Source organism: Nelumbo lutea, chromosome 8, assembly GCF_056320005.1.
Source record: "Nelumbo lutea isolate HS-2025 chromosome 8, American lotus-T2T, whole genome shotgun sequence".
Lineage (NCBI taxonomy): Eukaryota > Viridiplantae > Streptophyta > Magnoliopsida > Proteales > Nelumbonaceae > Nelumbo > Nelumbo lutea.
In genome coordinates, this window is record NC_142691.1 from 47,803,931 (window position 1) to 47,822,724 (window position 18,794).

An 18,794-nucleotide genomic window follows, 5' to 3' on the forward strand; every position below is an offset into this window, starting at 1 on the left:
GCCACTGATCTAATGCACTCCACAATCCGAAATGGGCCGAAGTACCTCGGGCTTAGTTTGTTCTACCAGTGGCCTTCTACTGAAACTTGCTTGTATGGTTGTAATTTAAGGAAGACTTGCTCCCCAACTTGGTACTGGGCAGGTCTATGTCTTTTGTTGTAGGAGTCCGCCATCCATTGTTGGGCTCGCTGGAGGTGGGTCCCGACCATATAGAGCCCAGAAGGGAGTCATTCCGGCTGCACTGTGATATGTGGTATTGTACCACCATTCTGCCCAATGAAGCCACTTGAGCCACTGGCGGGGCCTTTCCCCTGCATAGCACCTTAGGTAGGTTTCCAAACTCCGGTTGACCACTTCAGTCTGTCCATCTGTTTGAGGGTGGTAGCTGGTCGACTTTAAGAGTTGCACTCCTTGTAGTCGAAAAAGTTCTGCTCAGAATTGACTCATGAAGATGGGGTCACGGTCGGAGACAATAGAGTTGGGGGTACCATGCAGTCGTGCCACCTCCTTAGTAAAAATTTCAGCAACCATGGAGATTGTGAAGGGGTAGGGCAGAGGGAGAAAATGGCCGTATTTGGTGAATCTATCAACTGCTACGAGAATGGCGGACTTGCCATTAGGAAAGGGGGAGTCCCGTTATAAAGTCCATGGATATATCTGCCCATACTTGTGTCGGGATTGGGAGTGGTTGTGTCAATCCCATTGGAGACTGGGTATCCGCCTTATTTTTCTGGCAAATGATGCATTCGGCTATGAATTTTTGGACCGAATTTCTCATGCCTTTCCAATGGAATTGGGTGGCTAGTCTCTTGTAAGTGCGTAGGATCCCTGAGTGCCCTCTTGCTGGGGATGAGTGGAACAATTCCAGGAGCTGTTGAATATGGGCTGAATCCTGTGGTATCACCATTCGGCGTTTATATAGTAGCAAGTTGTTTTCCACTGTGTACCCTGGGTGGCTAGTAGGGTCTTCTTGGATCTCTGCGCGCAGCTTGCACAGTTGTGGGTGCCTTTCAGCTTCCTCCCTTAGCTGTCCCATGATGGAACATGTAGGGCCTGTGAGAAGTAATGGGAACAGTTGTGGCTGGCGTGACAATGCATCTGCCACCTTGTTAGCGTGCCCGACCTTGTATTTAATGACATAATCGTAGCCAAGTAATTTGGTTATCCATCACTGCTGTTCCGGGGAGAGTACGAATTGTTCCAACAGGAATTTCAGGCTCTGGTGGTCAGTTCGTATGATGAATCTCCTTCCCAGGAGGTAGGGACGCCATCTCTGAACTACAAGAACAATTTCTATCAATTCGCGTTCAAATACTGATTTGGCCCATTTTTGTGCGGTCATTGCCTTGCTGAAAAATGCTAATGGTCTTTCTTCTTGCATGAGGACTGCACCCACTCCTTGGCTTGATGCATCACATTCAATGATGAAGTCCTTTGAGAAGTCGGGAAGTGCGAGCGTTGGCGGGGAGGAGACAGTTGTCTTGAGTCTCTCGAAGGTCTGTTGGACCTCCTTAGTCCAGTAGAACCCGTCTTTCTTAAGCAAACTGGTCAAGGGGGCAGCAATCAGTCCATACCCTCTAATGAATCGCCAGTAGTATCCTGCTAATCCCAAGAAGCCTCGTAACTCCTTAACATTTTGAGGTCGGGGCCAATTTGTCATGCTTGAGATCTTTTCCGAGTCTGCTGCTACCTTGCCGTTCTCGACCACATGCCCCAAATAATGTACTTTTGTTTGTCCAAATGCGCACTTTGACTCCTTTGCAAGGAGCTTATGAGTCCTTAACAATTCCAAGGTGATTTGTAGTTGTATTAGGTGTTCGTCCCATGTAGCGCTATATACAAGTATGTCATCAAAAAATACAAGTATAAATTTGCGCAAATGGGGTCAAAATATGTCATTCATAAGGGCCTAGAATGTAGCTGGCGCATTGGTCAGCCCAAACGGCATAACTAGGAATTCATAATGCCCTTCGTGTGTACGAAAGGCAGTCTTGTGGATGTCTCCTTCATGGACCCGAATTTGATGATATCCCGATCTCAAGTCTAGTTTAGAGAATATGGTGGCTCTGCCAAGTTCATCCAGTAGTTCATCGATTACTGGTATCGGAAACCGATCCTTCACAGTGATACTGTTCAGGGCCCTATAGTCTATGCAAAACCGCCACGTCCCATCCTTCTTTTTCACAAGTAATATTGGCGAGGAAAATGGGCTTCGGCTGGGTTGTATGATTTTTCCATCAAGCATCTCTTGCACTTGCCTCTCAATTTCCAGTTTCTGAAAATAGGGCTAACGATAGGGCCTTACATTTGTAGGTGCAGTCCCGGGCAGCAAGGGGATGTGATGGTCATGGGCACGCTTTGGTGGTAGTTCCTTAGGTTCTTGGAAGATCACTGAGAACTTCAAAAGGAGCTGCTGTAGTTGTGTGCGGCCCTCTTTGGATCTGCTGTCTTGGGCTAGAATGGGGCCATTTGTGTGGGAGTCTATCTGCATTAAAACGATGTGGGCTGGGTCTGCTGCTTGCTTCCTTAGGGAGGCGAGGCTGATAGGTCCTGGGCCCTTAGATTGTTGCCCTTGAATATGTACCTGTGAGCTGCCCATTTGGAAATCCATGGTGAGGCGGGCCCAATCACATATCACCGGCCCTAGTTGCCTTAACCATTGGACTCCGAGAACGACATCTGCTCCACTGATTTCCAGGGGGTGTAGATCCACCTCGAATTCATGTCCTTGTATCCTTATCTTTAATTCTGTGTACGTACTGTCACATACCAGGTTGCTCCCATTAGCTACGTGCACCCGAAAGGCTGCACATGGTTGGACTGGAACCCCTAGTTGCCTGACCAAGGTTTGGGTGATGAAATTGAGGGTGCTGCCACTGTCTATCAGAACCGATACATGGCGCCCCTGTATCAGTCCGGTTACTCGCATCGTTTGAGAAGAAGCAAGACCGGTCAAGGCTTGCAGGGATACTTCCGGGTATTCCTTTGTCCCTTGTACCCATTCTTGGTCATCCCTTGGCTCCTCAATGTCGGCTGATTGCTCGACATATTCAATTTCAGGTTGCAGGAAGAAAACTTGCAGGACCTTACATCGATGGACCCGCCCGAACTTGTCTCCACATGCGTAGCGAAGGCCCTTTTCTCGTCGGGCTTGCATCTCAGCCCAGGTTAACCTCTTGGCTGAGCCGGGGCCTGAACCAGAGATGGCATCCTTGCCTGTGATTCCTACTCCTGATCTGGGCTCTGGTTTACCCAAGATTCCTGGTTCTTGGTTGGTTACACCAGGCCTGATCGCAGCTCCCAGGGGTCGGCTGATCCTCTTTGCCCGGTTTATTTTGTCTTCATGTAACCGGGCTATTGCTGCTGCTTCAAGAACGGTGGTGGGCTGCATGGCTTTTACCTCCAGCTGCAATTCCTCCCTAAGTCCTCCCACAAAATTGCCGACGAGCACGTTTTCTGGCCAGCCTTGCACGCTCACTGCCAATCTTTCAAACACCATTTGATAATCTTGGATGGAGCTGGTCTGTCTTAGCTTAGTGAGGATTTCATCATAATTCTCAAAGGCTGAAACCCCAAATCGCATGGTTAAGGCGTCGGTGAAGTCGGTCCATGTGGCCCTTGGGTGTCGTCGCCGGTACCATTGGTACCAGATGATCGCCTCTCCTTCCAGGTGTGCAGAGGCTAGTGGAACACGATCAGGGCCTTGTGTGTCGTGGTAATTGAAGTATCTTTCTGTTCGCAGAAGCCAGGAAGTGGGATCTCCTCCTGTGAAGATGGGAAACTCGATTCTTGCAGTTCTTGATCCACTTCGATGACTGGTGTCACTGCGTTCTTCCTGAATTTGCTCCGGTGGTGCCTGTGCCAGTCTTTCCAGCAAGGATGCAAAGCTTTATTTGATTTCTTTGACGTCGACTGATATTCTTTGCATTTCTCCTTCCATGTAATCGACTCTGTTCTCCATTGCTGATGATCTTGTGCTTGGCATCTTGGCTCTGAATTGGCTCTGATACCAACTTGTTAGGAACTGCCTAACTCAGGGACTCTTTCGAGGGAGCCTACCTCCAGAATGAGAGAGAGAGAGAGAGAGAGAGAGAGAGAGAGAGAGAGAGGTTGTATTCCCAATTCAATAATCCCATTCGATTATAGCCTGTTGTTATTTATACACTGCTGTTATACAGCTGTTACAGTTCTGTTGTACTAGCCTCTGCACTTGTCAGTCCACTTGTCTAGTTCGTTACAATCTTTGATCTAGTGGTTGGCTGTTAGTTACAATCTTTAAAGGCTGTCGTGGCCTTTTCTTGTGCACTTGTATTTCTTTAGTTTGTGTCCCAACAGAGAGTTTAAGAGAGCACCTTCTTTTCTGGTGCCTACATGGCCCAGGACCAGATTAACATTAGCTGTTAGCTTGCCTTGCTGACCAGACTGACCAAAGGAGCATGGAGTCAGTCCACATCCCCTTGTAAGAGTATTAGCCTGCCTTTCTAGTGTAACCTGCCTACCACTTGCCTGCCAAAGCTACCACCTGTCAGAACCTGTACATGGGACCTGCCACACGCCTTCTCATCCCTTGATTTGTAGCTCAGCATCAGTTTTTTTTGCTTTTAACATCTCCCCTAAACTTCCATATTTGTGAAATTTTCAAGCCGATTTGAACTAACCACTCCCTGAAGTCCATGTAACCAATCTTCTTCAACCTTCCTTCCTTCATTCCACAGGGAGGCTTCAATTGCAGTCACCAACCAGACGGGGTAGAACACTCCATTTGACTGCACCTTCACCATCCTAGGGATATCTTCAGGATAAACACTGCTCAAACATACAAGGTTTTGCTTTTTATTTATTTGTGTTTATTTATAGGTAGGTTTCTTGCTGCTTTTAGATATGTGGTTCTTATGATGTTTATAATCACACCATGTTCTTCATTTCTTCTGTAATACATAGGGAAGCTAAAAGTGGTTTATTGGCTTCATCTGGAGATTCAGCAAGCAGCATACTCTAAATATTAGTACAGGTGAAAATGTTGATACAAAGTTCTCTTCCTAGTTCAATTGAAGCAGCTATATCTTTTGTATCTGACCATGGAAAGCAAGACTTATTATGTAATTGGATGCTCGGTGCTGAAACTTGGCAGAAGTGTCCAACATGTGATGAACATCCTCAGGATGGTTGCAAAAATACAGTTACAACCAGAGAGAATGAAAGAAATGGTGATGATTCCTTCTCTATAGTTCAGTCAATCTCTTCCCACTTATCAACTGTCAGCAATATGTGTGCAAGCACACCAAATTTAGTGTACAAGCGAAGAAAACTACAAAGGAACTCAGTTGCTCTTTTATCAGATAAGGCAGCAACCAACACCAAGGAAAGTGGTGGCTTTCTTTCTTCCTTAAGTTCTGAAGGCCCTTTACAGGCGGCTAAGCAGGATCAAATAGGTTCTCAAATCAAGCAAGAAAGAACTAACTTCAGATCTCCTGACTTGCCAACAGATTTATGCAACAAAGATCTTGTTAGTGAAAATGCATCAAATTGCCAACAGATTTACCAGCCAAATCTTGAGAATGCTCCTTGTATACAGATAAACCAGAATTGGTGTTTGAATGCTGTTTCAAAGTCAGAGACTATTGTTGGATGTTCTTCAATTCCAAGGAATCTTGAGAATGGTCCTTGTAGACAGATTGACTGTACTGGGGGTTTGGGTGTTGTTTCAAAGTCAGAGTGTATTATAGAATGTTCTATTGGAGAAGAGAATGTGCGTGGCGAAGCACCCAACACCAATGTGTGCAAGCCTGGTATTGGGTACTATAGTGTTAATGATAGTTGCTCATCATCAAAGTCATGTATGGAGCTTGTTTCTGCATCTACAAAGACTGAAGGGGATGACACTGGAGAGTGTTCTTCATCAGACAATTTGGCCATAGAAGTATTGGCAGAAGATTTATCAGAAAAGGAACTATGCATCTCTATACTTAGAAGCCATGGGCTCCTCGAAAAATTTTGGCCTGCCAGAGCCTGTGCTTCTACTGAAGTGCTGGGTATTGGCACTGATAGCAATTGTTTGCGGTCATGCAAAATATGTAGCCGCTCAGACAATCCACTGAAGATGCTACTTTGTGATCATTGTGAAGATGCATTTCATGTGTCTTGCTGCAACCCTAAAGTAAAGAAGATACCGGTTGATGAATGGTATTGTCCACCTTGTCTGAAAAAGAAGTGTAAACTTTCATTGGAGAGTGCTCCTGTAAGATCATCAAATGTTAGCTCTGGCATGCCTGAGTATAGGAATACTGCATCTAAAGGTGATTTAGGCCCTATTTCCTTAATGTTGAGAGACACTAGGTCTTATACATCAGGTGTTCGAATTGGTAAAGCTTTTCAGGCAGAGGTTCCTGATTGGACTGGTCCGGTTTCCAAGTATGTTCCCTAGGCTTCTCCCACTCTTTTGACAATTATTATGTTTGTTTTATTTGGTACCTGTAGATTACCCTGCATTTGATTTAAAAAAGTGAAACATTAGATACAGTTCGAAATATCAATCTATTACCTTCTGGTCATGGTGGAAAGTTCCCCGTGTTCTACTTATGTGAGAATATTAATTATGAGTAATAGTTATAAGATGTTCTGTTTCAATTTTTTTTAGGATGACATTATAGTTTAACAATCAGCACACATGTTATCCTAAATTTCAAATTGAAAACACTGGTGTGCTGTTTTTTGATTGGTAACTATTGGACTTTATTAGATTATATAGAAAGAATGGAATATGTACAACATGCCAAGCATCCCTTGGGGAGTTGGAGTAGTCTAGCAAACAGCGACCTAGCCCCATAGTTATATTTTAAATACAATTTATCCCAAAACATTTCATCCTGTTCACACCTTTTTTAGCCAAAGTATTGGCCAAACTATTTTTTGACCTATGTACTAGGGGTGATCATGGGATGGGTAGGGCCAGGCACAGGTTGGTTTTAGCACCTATGATCAATGTTTTAAAACATGGAAGCATGATGTGAGGTGTTCCACTACTTGGAGGTGTAAGCCTCCTGAGCATAAGGCGGCATAAGACTCAAGAGGAGGAGGAATAGGGGGAAGAAGTTCTTCTTCTGATGTATAACGCTAATGTTGTTGGGTCCTATTGAGGTGGAAGATTCTATAAGGGAAAAGCTTATGGCTGTAGTACATGGTATGCAGTGAGCTGAGGAAATATGGGGCCCTCAGGAAGTGGGAGGGGTCTTTAGAGATGAAGAGGGTTATGTAACTGTTGTGCGCTTGGTTCCTATTGAAGTGGGATAATCTATAAGGTCAAAGCTTTGTGGCTGTTGTTATACACAATGTTTTAAAACATGGAGGCATGATGTGAGGCATTCCACTACCTGGAGGCATGAAGCATAGTTCAGAACATAAGAGGCGTAAGCCTCCCAAACACAAAGAGGTGTAAGCCTCCTTAAGAGGAGGGGGGATGAGGAGGAAGAAAGATCTCATTTTTCTTTATTTTTAATAAAAATCTTTTTTTGATCAATAATCAGAATTTTATTAATTGATATATAAAACAGCATACAGCAACCAAGGGAAGGGATAAACTCTCTTAACCTTCCCCAAAAGAGCTTGATTCCCATCCTTTTTGTTTCTACAAACTATCTCCCAAGTAACTCTATGGTCCTTCTCCTCCTCCCCCGGCTCCCACAAAAAAATCCGTCATCAATTTTTCTAATCTTCTGCCCACTCTTACTGGAATTTTAAACACGGAGAGATAATACACCAGTAGGTTTGTCAGTGTATACCTAATCAAGGTGATTCTCCCTCCTAAAGAAAGATAGTTTTTCTTCCAGGTGGCCAGCCTTTTGGTAAATCTATCCATCACAGGATTCCAAAAACTGATATTTCTAGAATTATCACCCAAGGGGAGTCCCAAATACTTCATTGGCCACTAGGAAACCTCATAGCCCAACATAGAAGCACATTCCTGTATCTCTCTCATCCATGTTGACCCCCACCACACAACTCCTGCTGAAGTTTATTTTGAGATTTGACACCCTCTCAAATGGATGTACTACCAACTTCAGATTCCTAGTCCTGCTTATCTCATCCCCTTCACGAAACAAAATGGTATCATCAGCAAACTGAAGGTGTGCCACCGAGACTCTATCCATGCTAACTCTCCAACCCCTCACCAATCCTCTAGCATCAGCTCTGTCAATTAGCTTCCCAAGTACCTCTGCAATCATTGTAAACAGGAAAGGGGAGAGAGGGCGGCCTTGTCTAATACATTTGATGGCAGGGAAATGATTAACTATTGTTCCATTCAACGGGACTGAATAATGACACGACTCAAGGCAGCCCTTAATCCATTTACACCATTTCTCTCCAAATCCAAAATTCCTCAAACCTCCAAAAGGAAGGACCAATCCACTAAATCATTCGCCTTTTCCAAATCGAGTTTACACACTAACCCTTTCTTTCTACTTCTTCTGTAATCCTCCAAGCTCTCATTTGCTATTAGGATTTGATCAATGATTTGCCTATCCCCAACAAAGCTCCTTGATTCTAGGATATTAAGGAAGGAAGCACTTCTCTAATTCTCCAAGAAAGAACCTTGGCTTATTATCTTGTAGAGACTATTCACCAAGCTGATGGGTCTAAATTCACTTGGATGAAGTAAATCTGGTTTCTTAGGAATAAGAGCAATAAAGGTAGAGTTCATCCCCGGATTAATCACACCTCTTCCAGAAAACTCATTAAACACCTTTTAGATGTCCAGCTTTAGAAAATCCCAACAATCCTCATAAAATGCCATTGTAAACCCATCTGGCCTTGGAGCCTTAGCTCTATCAATAGAAAAGATTGCTTCCTTAATTTCCTCCATCTGAAAAGGTCTTTGTCTTTCCAACTATATCTTATCATTCTCCCAAAGTGTTGTCCACTCCAACCCATCTAAGCCTATTCTCCGAGAAAGGGGTCGTATAAAGATTGATTTGAAATGATCCACAAAGACCCTAGCTATTTCCCCATGTTGAGTCAAAGATTCTCCATCCACTTCAAGTTTCGATATGAAGTTCCTTCTCCTTCTGGCCTTTGCCATGAAAGAATCTAGTATTTCTATCACCTTCCTTTGTCTCCTGCTGATCTCTTCTTTATTCAAAATCTCTTCTAATTGCATTGTTAGAGACCACCTTTCAGCCCTGTCATTTTCCCTGAAGAATCCTTCCCCTTCCTTAGCATCTAAGACCTCAATTTGATGTATCAACTCTTGCTTCCTTTCTTCTAATCTGCCAAACTGATGGGTATTCCACTCTTTGATTTTAATCTTTAACTCCTTCAGCTTCAGCTTCAGCTTCTGATTGAACTTTATACTCTCCCATAGAACATTCGAATTGTACTCTGTCCACCATTCCTTAATTTTTCCAACAAAACCCTGATGATTCAGTCACATATTCTCAAATCTGAAAGGAGCTGGACCTCCCCCTCGAAATTCTTCTTTGCAAATCAATATTGGCGAGTGATCAGACGTAACCCTAGGCATATAGCCCTTGAGGCTAGACTTCCCCAATGCTCTTCCCAATCTATTGAAAAGAGGAACCAATCAATCTTCGAACAAATTGGATTTGAGTGCAAATTGGACGAAATGAACTTATTATGTGAAAGAGGCATCTCCTTTAGCTCAAACGAATTTATAAATTCATTAAATCTCCTCATTGTAACTCTCTATCTACTCTTACTTGTCTTCGACAAACCTTATTATATTGAGATCCCCTCCTATACACCATGGTCCATCCCAAAGGACTCTTATGTCACTCAATTCTTCCCAAAGCTCATTTCTCTCCCTATATTTGTTAGGGCCATAAATGTTAGTCATCACCCATTCGAAACCATCATTCACCTGTCGAAATTTTGTGGATAGTGTGAATTTACCCATTAGTTCTTCAATTCCCTCCAGTGTACCTTCCTTCCACAGAGTCGCAATACCTCCGGAAGAGCCCCAAGACTAACAACGCCCACCGTAACCCTCTATTTCTCCATATGCTTCTAGCCCATCTATTATCAAAATCTCCCAATTTAGTTTCCTGAATGAGAAAGATATTCGGGTTTTCCTTCCTGAACACTTCTTTAATAATGGTCCACTTCCTAGCACTATCTAACCTACGAACATTCCAACTAATGGTTTTCATCTTCCTCGACTCTTGTTTACCCCCAAATCAACCTTGATTTACCTACTTCCCCTTCTATCCTTCCTCTCATTGAACTCCTTATCTCCCTCTAGGTCCTTTCGTAACCTCTCAGCCTCACTCATTTTTCTTTTTCCTTTGTAGCTCTTCCCCCCTGCCCCCCCTTTTCTCCTTCAGAAAAACTTTTAATTCGTTGGGATCTTTTATTTTGCATCCAAGTTTCTCAACAAATTTTGCCACTGAATCTCCTTGGTTGTCCTCACCCACCATCCTCTCTAAAGTTTCCTTACCATCCTTACCCCCCACATCTCCTTTCTCCATCTTTCCTCTCCCATCTTGAGCCCTTTCCTATTCTAGTTCCCTATTTATCAATTCCTCAAAAAACTCCTCCATTAATTTCCACATTCTCATTCCCTTCTCCTCCTCCCCTTCCTCAAATACATCCCTCCCCACTTTAGAAACTTCAAGGTGGATGTTGGCTCAGGAAAGTGTTGGAGCCTTGAAATAGGAAAGACAGAAGTAGGGACAAGGTCAGTACCAGTGTTTTAAAAGCGCAAGGCGGAAGGGCCATTTTGCGCCTGAGGCGCAAGGCGAGGCGCGTGCCTTTTTGAGGCAAGGCGCACAATTTAAAAAGAAGCTAAAAATTATAAAACATAATATTTATAAAAATATAAACTTAAGTTTTAAAATAAATGTTTTAAAAAACCTATTATCTAAAATTAAAAGACATAAATATAATATGTACAGCATATTCAAACGAGAATTTAAAAATGAAATCAAACATATAAAACATTTTCAAACGTATAAAACCCACAATCTCTTTTTTTTTTTTTCTCAATTGCATCAAGTAGCTAATGTGACATTACATTCCTATACGAGCCGCCTTTGTGCCATGTCCCCCGAGGCAATGTTGTCCATTCATTCTTCCTAATAAAATATCTTCTTAAAAGCAATTAAAACTATAGAATTATTATTTTTTGTATGAAAACTAAGAATTTAAGACCTTAACATGAACTTGTTTGGGCTGGCCTCGAGGGGCGTGGCAGGGGCTCCGGGGGAGGAGCCCCCAGCCCAGCTGCCAGACTAAAAAAAAGGAAAAGCGGCAAATTTTCAAAAGGCGCACACTAGGGCTAAGGCGCAAGGCGCACCAAGTGTGCGTGCCTAGGACTTGGGCGAGGCGCCTACCCTAAAATGCGCCTTGCCTGTGCACCTAGGCGTGCCTTTTAAATCACTGGTCAGTACTAAAACCCGAATTTACACGTATCTGGTGGAGTTGGCGAAGGGGGGTTAGAATCCACAACTTGAACAGGAGTTACTATCGTGCGTCTAGAAGCCATTTTAGGGGAGACAAATTCCTTACTGCCAAGACTCTGTGACCTGTCTCCAACTAGACTATCAATGATTAGCCTCTAAGTATTCACTGCTAATTCCTTGCAGTTACCGTGCCTTTGACTGCCATTTGGAGTAGATTGCCCTTCATTTAGTATTCGGTTGGAATTCTCATTCTCAGGATCAGACTCGCACTTGTTAATTCCCCTTTCCATTATAGTTGGAACTAGAACAGGGGGAGAACCCACCGCGTTCTTTTCTTCTCTGAAAAGATTGACCACCTTTGTTGCATCGTCTATTCCCTCCAGTTCAGCTTCCAAATCCTTGTCTTCTCCCACACTGCCAATAAGGGACTCGTCATCCGATTCAGTCACGTCCTCATCCGAAACTTCAGTCCAGCCAGCCTTCATCATCCAGTTCTTTTTCCTCTGAATGTTCTCTTTAATACCTTTGGTTGGGGCGACCGTTGCCGGAGGAGCTGCCGTCCTTTTCCACCGATGGGGCTAGAGATGCCCAATTTAGAGTCAGCCCACGATTAGAGTCATCACCATTTGGATTTGCAAAGAGAGGAAGAAGATAGACCATAACGTCTGTCTCCTAGCGATCCTCCTCCCCTTCTGTTCACGTGACTTACTAAAGCGTCACCTGATGCTGTGCCCCACTGGTTTAATCTAGCACCCGGACTGCCGGTTTGGTTGACCCTAAAACCAGTTGGGTCAGACATTGTCAACCCTGGATTACTCCTTTTTTGTGGAGCCCACCTTGGATCTGAACTGACGCCTCTTTTAAGTGCTTCAAAAAAAGACACCCCACCTGCTACACATTTTTTCAGTTCTAATGAATTTAAAAATTTTTCTTCATTTGTCTTCTCCTCTGTTCAGTCAACGTTCAATGACTGTTCACCTTCCCTAAATAGTTCAGTCTTTCTGGCGCTTAGTTCAGCCGCTCCCCTTTCTCCACCTGTAGCCCATTTTGCCATGTCAGCACCTTCTTCAACCTTGGAGCATCCTGACCAAAGTGATGCTTCAGTTTCTGTTACGATCCACACCTTCCACCATTTACCATCTGCAAACATCTCACAGCATCGAGGTATTCTCTCCAGTCTAATCCCACCTATTGTCGCAACCGCGGCTGTCAGATTGGAGAAGCTGATATGTTCCATTACTCTGCCAAAAGAGTTGATGATCCTGCAAAGAATTTCTTTCTTGCACAAGTTAAAAGGAAGTCCTATCAGTTTCACCACTGTACGATCATCGAGAAGCTCTAACTCGTTGCAGGACATGATCCATCTCTCAAATAGCATTTGACCCTCTGGTGTTTCCACTACTGGTTCGACAGCCACCTCTCCAATATCAATGATGGCTCCTGTTCTCACAAAATGGAAGTACTACAGTAGATTTATTAATATTAAACTTAGGACACCACCGAATCTGCAATAAGATTCCATTCCTGAATTTTAACTTTCACAACAATATATCTCCTATCCCAGACTCCTTCATACACATCAACGGGTGCCTTCACCCCAGAGCAAGAACTGAATATTAGGGTGTCTTCTCCAGGCCTTTACTTTCAGTCTCCACCGAGGGGGTTGAACTTACCGAGTACTCTTCATTTATCTCTTCACCAACCTTCTGCTCCCTCTCTTGGTCTGACCTATATTCAGTCTCATGAAAAACCAGGAAGTCATGAAGTGTCTGTTACTTTTAGCCACCCCCTGCTTTCAAAACCTTCTGGAAAACACACCATTTGTTTCTTGTCTTTATGGAAGAACTCTGACACTATGATAAACCGACCTTTTCAATTCCATCAGGGTTCAGCCTCATACCTTTTCCTTGAACGATCAAGATTGCTCTTCCAACCCAACCTTTTCATAGAGTATGTTGTTCCATCTATGAACCCCTTTATCCACTGCACTGCTTCTCCGACTAGGGAGATTGAAGCTCTTTTCTCCTCTCGTACCTTCAGGGATGTAGTCCCTTGAACTTTACATTTCTCGAACAGCAAACTCTGCTTCCACCTTGACATCTCGTCTCCACTTTGAAACCGACCTGAAGATTTCTTTCGTCTCCTTCCTCGGGCAATGAAGAGAATGTGTCTGACAGACAACAACTTCATTGACCATATATTAAGAAAAGTGAAGATGCTTAGCACCAAAATGTAGGAATTTGACCTTGGAGAAGTCAGAAAACATGTGGGGAGAGAAAAGTCAAATTCTGCTTACACAAATGATTTTAGGCTGGTTAGTCTTAAAACATGCTCATACAATCATATTGCAAAAGCTTTGGCAGTGAGACTGAGAGAAGTGTTACATTTGGTGGTCTTAGTTGAACAAGGAACCTTTGTCAAGAATTGCCAAATTTTGGATCAAATACTAATTGTCACTATATTTTTACATCAGGGGTACTCCCTCACTTGGAACATGTTCTCTCTATCTAGTCCTTGTTTCATCAACCCATACACCAGCATGCTTGCTGATCAAAAAGCTGATACCCCAATTAGTTGAGATAGAAAAAGTTAGCATGGGAAGTGAGAGCAAGCTAAATGTTGATACCATGATCAGCCATTAGCATACCTGATTAATTGTGAACAGAATTCAATGAAATAGAAGAATCTTCAATGGAAAGAAAGATGTGCCAAAAGAATCCTTTGGGGCAGGTCTTTGGACTACTTTAGAGATGGAAACTGTTGGGGAGTTTTGAATGCTTCAGTGTCTTTTGAGTTTCTTTGTATGGATGTTCATAGTTTGGTGATTCCTAATCACCCATCTGATCTAACCTTTTTTTTGTGTTTTTATTTATTACCAAAAAATGTTGGAGTAGAGCTTGAATCCATAAGATGGATGGCCAAAATTAAAAAAAAATTTAAACTTTTCAGAAACCAATTTCCCAGTAAATTTGAAAATGAAATTTTAGGATCGTTCTTGCATTAAACTGGACCAGATTTGAAACCAAGGAGAAGGAAGATTATACCTGATACGGAGTCCATAAATTGTAGCTCCCAGAGTGGTAGTTCACGGCCAAATTCAGTCCCAAAAACCGCCCTCCAACTGAAGATGGCACAGTAAATGAGAAGCCGATTCAGCAATACAGTTTTCTGCAAAACTGCTATCCAACTTGCTTGGATCAAATGGGATGTCTGAGCCTGATTTCCCCAATGTTTTTCTTACAAAAACTTGGAGGAAAAGCTGATAAAAAATCAGTTCTTGAAAGGCCTATGTTGGAAAACGTGGGGTTACTGGTTCAGATCTGAAAATAGAATTGTATATATTCCTAGGATTGTAGAAGGACTTGTTTAGAAAGTTTTTTCTTTCTATTTCTTTCTTTCTATTTTTGTACTTTCTATTTTCTCTTCTTTCTATTTTTTCTTCTTTCTATTTTCTTTTCTTTCTATTTTTCTTTCTTTCTATTTATTGCAGCAGCTTACTGTATAAATATGCCCATTGGCAATAGAATGAAATATATCAGTATTCTACCATTCCAAAACATGGTATCAGAGCTCTAGGTTTGTCAACCTTGAGATTTTTTCGGCCTTCATTGCCAGTTTTTTTGTGTTTTTCTCTTCTGGCCTTCAGTGTTGATCTGTAACCAGAAGTGTTCATTTTTTCCTCCATTAACAATGTCCAACATGACTTCAACAAGTGCTCCCGTCCAAACTGATGAAGGAGCAACAAATTCTCATTCTCACACTGGTGATTTGCAGAATATTCATGCAACATATAGACTGAATGGCCAGAATTACTTGAAGTGGTCACAACTAGTGCGTACCTATTTGAAGGGAAAACAAAAATTAGTCACCTCCTTGGAACAGGACCAAGGTTGGGCGAGCCAAATTTTGATGCTTGGGACGAAGAGGACTCCATGATTATGTCATGGTTGTGGAGTTCAATGACACCCGAGATCAGTGATACTTATATGTTTCTTCCCTTTGCAAAGGCTATTTGGGATGCTGTCCGACAAACCTATTCCAAAGCCCATGACGCTGCTCGTGTCTATGAGGTCAAAGTGAAGACTGTGGCGGCCAAACAAGGGAGCAGGAATGTTACAGAGTATGCAAATCTGCTGCAAAATTTATGGCATGAGCTTGATCATTATCGGGTTCTTGAGACAAAGTGCGCAGATGATGCTGTGATCGTGAAGAATTTTATTGAAAGAGATAGGGTGTATGATTTTTTGGTTGGACTGAATGCTGAATTTGATCGGGTTCGAATACAAATTCTTGGCACATAAGAAGTGCCTCCATTGAATGAAGTCATAGCCCTTGCCAGAGCTGAGGAAAGCCGTCGTGGAATCATGCTTGAGCCTAAAGATCCCGAAGGCTCAGCCATGGTGGCAAGGGGAGGAAGTTACAGTGGTTCAAAGGGTGAGAACAATCACAACTTGGCTCGTGACACAACCACCCGTGACTCTAAAGATAACCTCTGGTGCACCTATTGCAAGAAGCCCAGACACACGAAAGGTCGGTGCTGGAAACTTCATGGGAAACCTCCCACATCCAGCAAGGAATGGGGAAATCAAGGAGTTTCAAAAGGAGTTCAACAAGCCCATAATGTCTCCACAACCCCGCAGTAAGAACACTCAAGTCAGGGACCATTTAATGATGAAGAAATTGAAAGACTAAGGTGCTTCCTGAAATCCTTGAAACCAGGAAGTGGTTCTACCTCTCTTGCTCTCTCAGGTGAGTCTTTATCTCTTGGATTACATGCCTCGGTTAGTGTTTTTCCATGGATTATTGATTCTGGAGCTACTGACCACATGGACACCCTCTTCACTACATTTTCTCACCTATACACCTTGTCCTAGTAATAGAAAATTTTCTGTTGCTGATGGTTCTTTCACCACAGTGGCAGGGATTGGGAATATTCAAATTACTCCATCCCTATTACTTGAAAATGTGCTTCACGTTCTTAAGTTATCCACTAGCCTTATCTCTATAGATAAACTCACCCAGGATGTAAACTGCAATGTTGTATTCTTCCCTTCTTGCTGTGTATTTCAGGACCAGGTTTCGGGGAAGAAGATTGGACTTGCTAAGGAAAGAGATGAACTCTACTACCTTGAAGCAACCAACAAATCATCTCACACTGTTGTGCATGTCACACACGAGTCATTCTTATCTACCTCCAATAAAGATTTAATTTGGCGTCATCATTTCCGTTTTGGTCATCATTCATTTCCTATTTTAAAAACAATGCTTCCTTCCTTGTTTAAAGGAATTGATGTTGAAACCTTTCATTGTGATGTTTGTGAACTTGCTAAGCACAAAAGGGTTTCTTTCCCAATCAACAATAAAAGATCCTCAACTCCTTTTTATTTGATTCATTCGGATATATGGGGCCCTTCTCAAATTCCCAACATTACTGGTTCCAGATGGTTCGTCACCTTTATTGATGATTGCACTAGGGTCACATGGATTTTTCTTCTTAAGTCTAAATCTGATGTGGGTACGATTCTTCCCAACTTTCATAACATGGTCCAAACTCAGTTTGGTGCGAGAATTAAAAGGTTTCGATCTGATAATGCTACAAATTATTTTAATCAGAATTTGTCCCCATTTTTTCAGAAAGAAGGCATTGTGCATGAATCCTCCTGTGTTAACACTCCCCAACAAAACGGGGTAGCTGGGAGAAAAAATGGTCATCTTTTGCAAACCACCCGAGCCTTTCTCTTTCAAAATCAGGTGCCAAAACAATATTGGGGGGAAGCTGTCCTTACTGCTGCCTACACCATAAATAGACTACCATCTAGAGTTCTTGTCAACCGAAGCCCAATACAAGTCCTTTCTCAATTTTACCCTGATATTCGAGCCTCAAATAATCTCACACCAAGAATTTTTGGCTGCACTGCCTTTGTTCATGTCCATAATAAGGGAAAATTAGACCTACGAGCAATCAGGTGTGTCTTCTTGGGATATTCCCCAACTCAGAAAGGTTTATCATCCAGCCACCAGAAAATTCTACATCTCCATCGATGTCGCATTTGAGGAAGGAAAATATTTTTTCACTCAACCTTATCTTTAGGGGGAGCTCTCATTAATGGAAGATAAGGCCTCGAATCTACTCTCCCTAGATGTATTACCCTCCTCACAGACATTCAATTGTCAAGAATCACATCCCTCTGAGTCACATTCCTCTGAGCCCCACATTCCCGAGTCTCAACAAGAGTCAAACAACCCGACCATTGAACCAAACTCGGACATTGTTAACCCCACGAATGATGTGCATGATAAGGTGAGATATATGCAGGTTTACTCTAAGAGGAAAAATCCAGATCCTCAACCTGTGCAAGTCCAAGATTCAACTCCTAATCCTAGAACTGAGGGATGCTTAGATCCTGAACCTACACCTTCACAGTCTGAGTATGAGTATGACCTACCTATTGCACTGAGAAAAGGAACTAGAGAATGTACCAAACACCCATTGTACCCTTTAGCCAAATATGTATCGTTCCAAAGATTCTCTAAATCCCATAAAAGTTTTCTAGCCAACCTTAACACCATTCCAATTCCTAATACTCTAGCCGAGGCACTTTCTAATAAGGAGTGGAGAAAAGCCATGAGAGTGGAAATGGAGGCATTAGAAAAAAACAGCACATGGGAAGTTGTGGATCTACCAAGAAACAAGAAGACGGTAGGTTGTAAATGGGTGTTCACAATTAAGTACAAATTTGATGGGTCATTAGAAAGGTACAAAGCACGCCTGGTAGCCAACGGATATACACAAACTTATGGGGTAGATTATCAGGAGACTTTTGCCCCAGTAGCTAAAATGAATACAGTAAGGGTGTTTCGTTGGCTGCTAACTAAAATTGGGATTTGCAACAGTTTGATGTAAAAAATGCGTTTCTCCATGGTGATCTAGAAGAGGAGATATACATGGACATTCCACCAGGTTTTGGAGAAGGCATTAAAGGGAACAGAGTTTGTCAGTTGAAGAAAGCACTATACGGTCTCAAACAATCTCCGAGAGCATGGTTTGGAAGGATTACGAAGGTAATGCTGAGTACAGGTTACAAGCAAAGTCAAGGTGACCACACATTGTTTATCAAACACAGCCTCATGGGGAGTTGCTGCACTATTAGTCTATGTGGATGATATAATCGTTACTGGGAATGATAAAAAGGAGAATGAAGCATTGAAAAACTGCCTTGCCAGAGAATTTGAGATAAAAGACTTGGGGAGACTAAAGTATTTCCTCGGAATTGAAGTTGCACATTCTAAACAAGGCATCTTTATCTCTCAACAAAAGTATGTTGTTGATCTTTTGAGAGAAACATGAAATATGGCATGTAAACCAGCTTCCACGCCTAT

At 42.6% G+C, this 18,794-nt stretch overlaps 2 protein-coding genes across 6 annotated transcripts in view; one reads left to right on the plus strand and one right to left on the minus strand.

The window, feature by feature from the left end:
• LOC148844028 (RING/FYVE/PHD zinc finger superfamily protein) overlaps nt 1–18,794 on the plus strand; it is a 53,466-nt gene that overhangs the window by 8,674 nt on the left and 25,998 nt on the right. For 2 of the 5 annotated variants that reach the window (XM_088959618.1, XM_088959617.1), the window contains 2 exons: nt 4,942–5,011; nt 5,132–6,411. In XM_088959618.1, the coding sequence (XP_088815744.1) occupies nt 5,267–6,411 (1,145 nt within the window). In that variant the 5' untranslated portion in view covers nt 4,942–5,011; nt 5,132–5,266. Of the gene's footprint in view, nt 1–4,715; nt 4,824–4,941; nt 6,412–18,794 lie in introns of all 5 variants that reach the window. The other 3 variants (XM_088959613.1, XM_088959614.1, XM_088959616.1) reach the window with 2 other exon arrangements.
• LOC148844029 (uncharacterized) lies at nt 1,169–4,781 on the minus strand. The gene is made up of 3 exons (XM_088959483.1): nt 4,659–4,781; nt 2,306–3,856; nt 1,169–1,756 (listed from the first exon to the last, which is right to left on the minus strand). Exons 1-3 carry the CDS (start codon nt 4,779–4,781, stop codon nt 1,169–1,171), a joined length of 2,262 nt encoding a protein of 753 aa, XP_088815609.1.

Bases quoted from the DNA above. Each gene is read 5' to 3' on its own strand.
- LOC148844029 (XM_088959483.1), bottom strand. From the start codon at position 4,781: ATGGTGAAGGTGCAGTCAAATGGAGTGTTCTACCCCGTCTGGTTGGTG. The intron at 3,857-4,658 runs GTTAGTTCAAAT...AGACTGGCACAG, and splicing joins TACATGGACTTCAGGGAGTG to GCACCACCGGAGCAAATTCA. The intron at 1,757-2,305 runs GTAAGGCCCTAT...CTCCTTGCAAAG, and splicing joins CCGGGACTGCACCTACAAAT to GAGTCAAAGTGCGCATTTGG.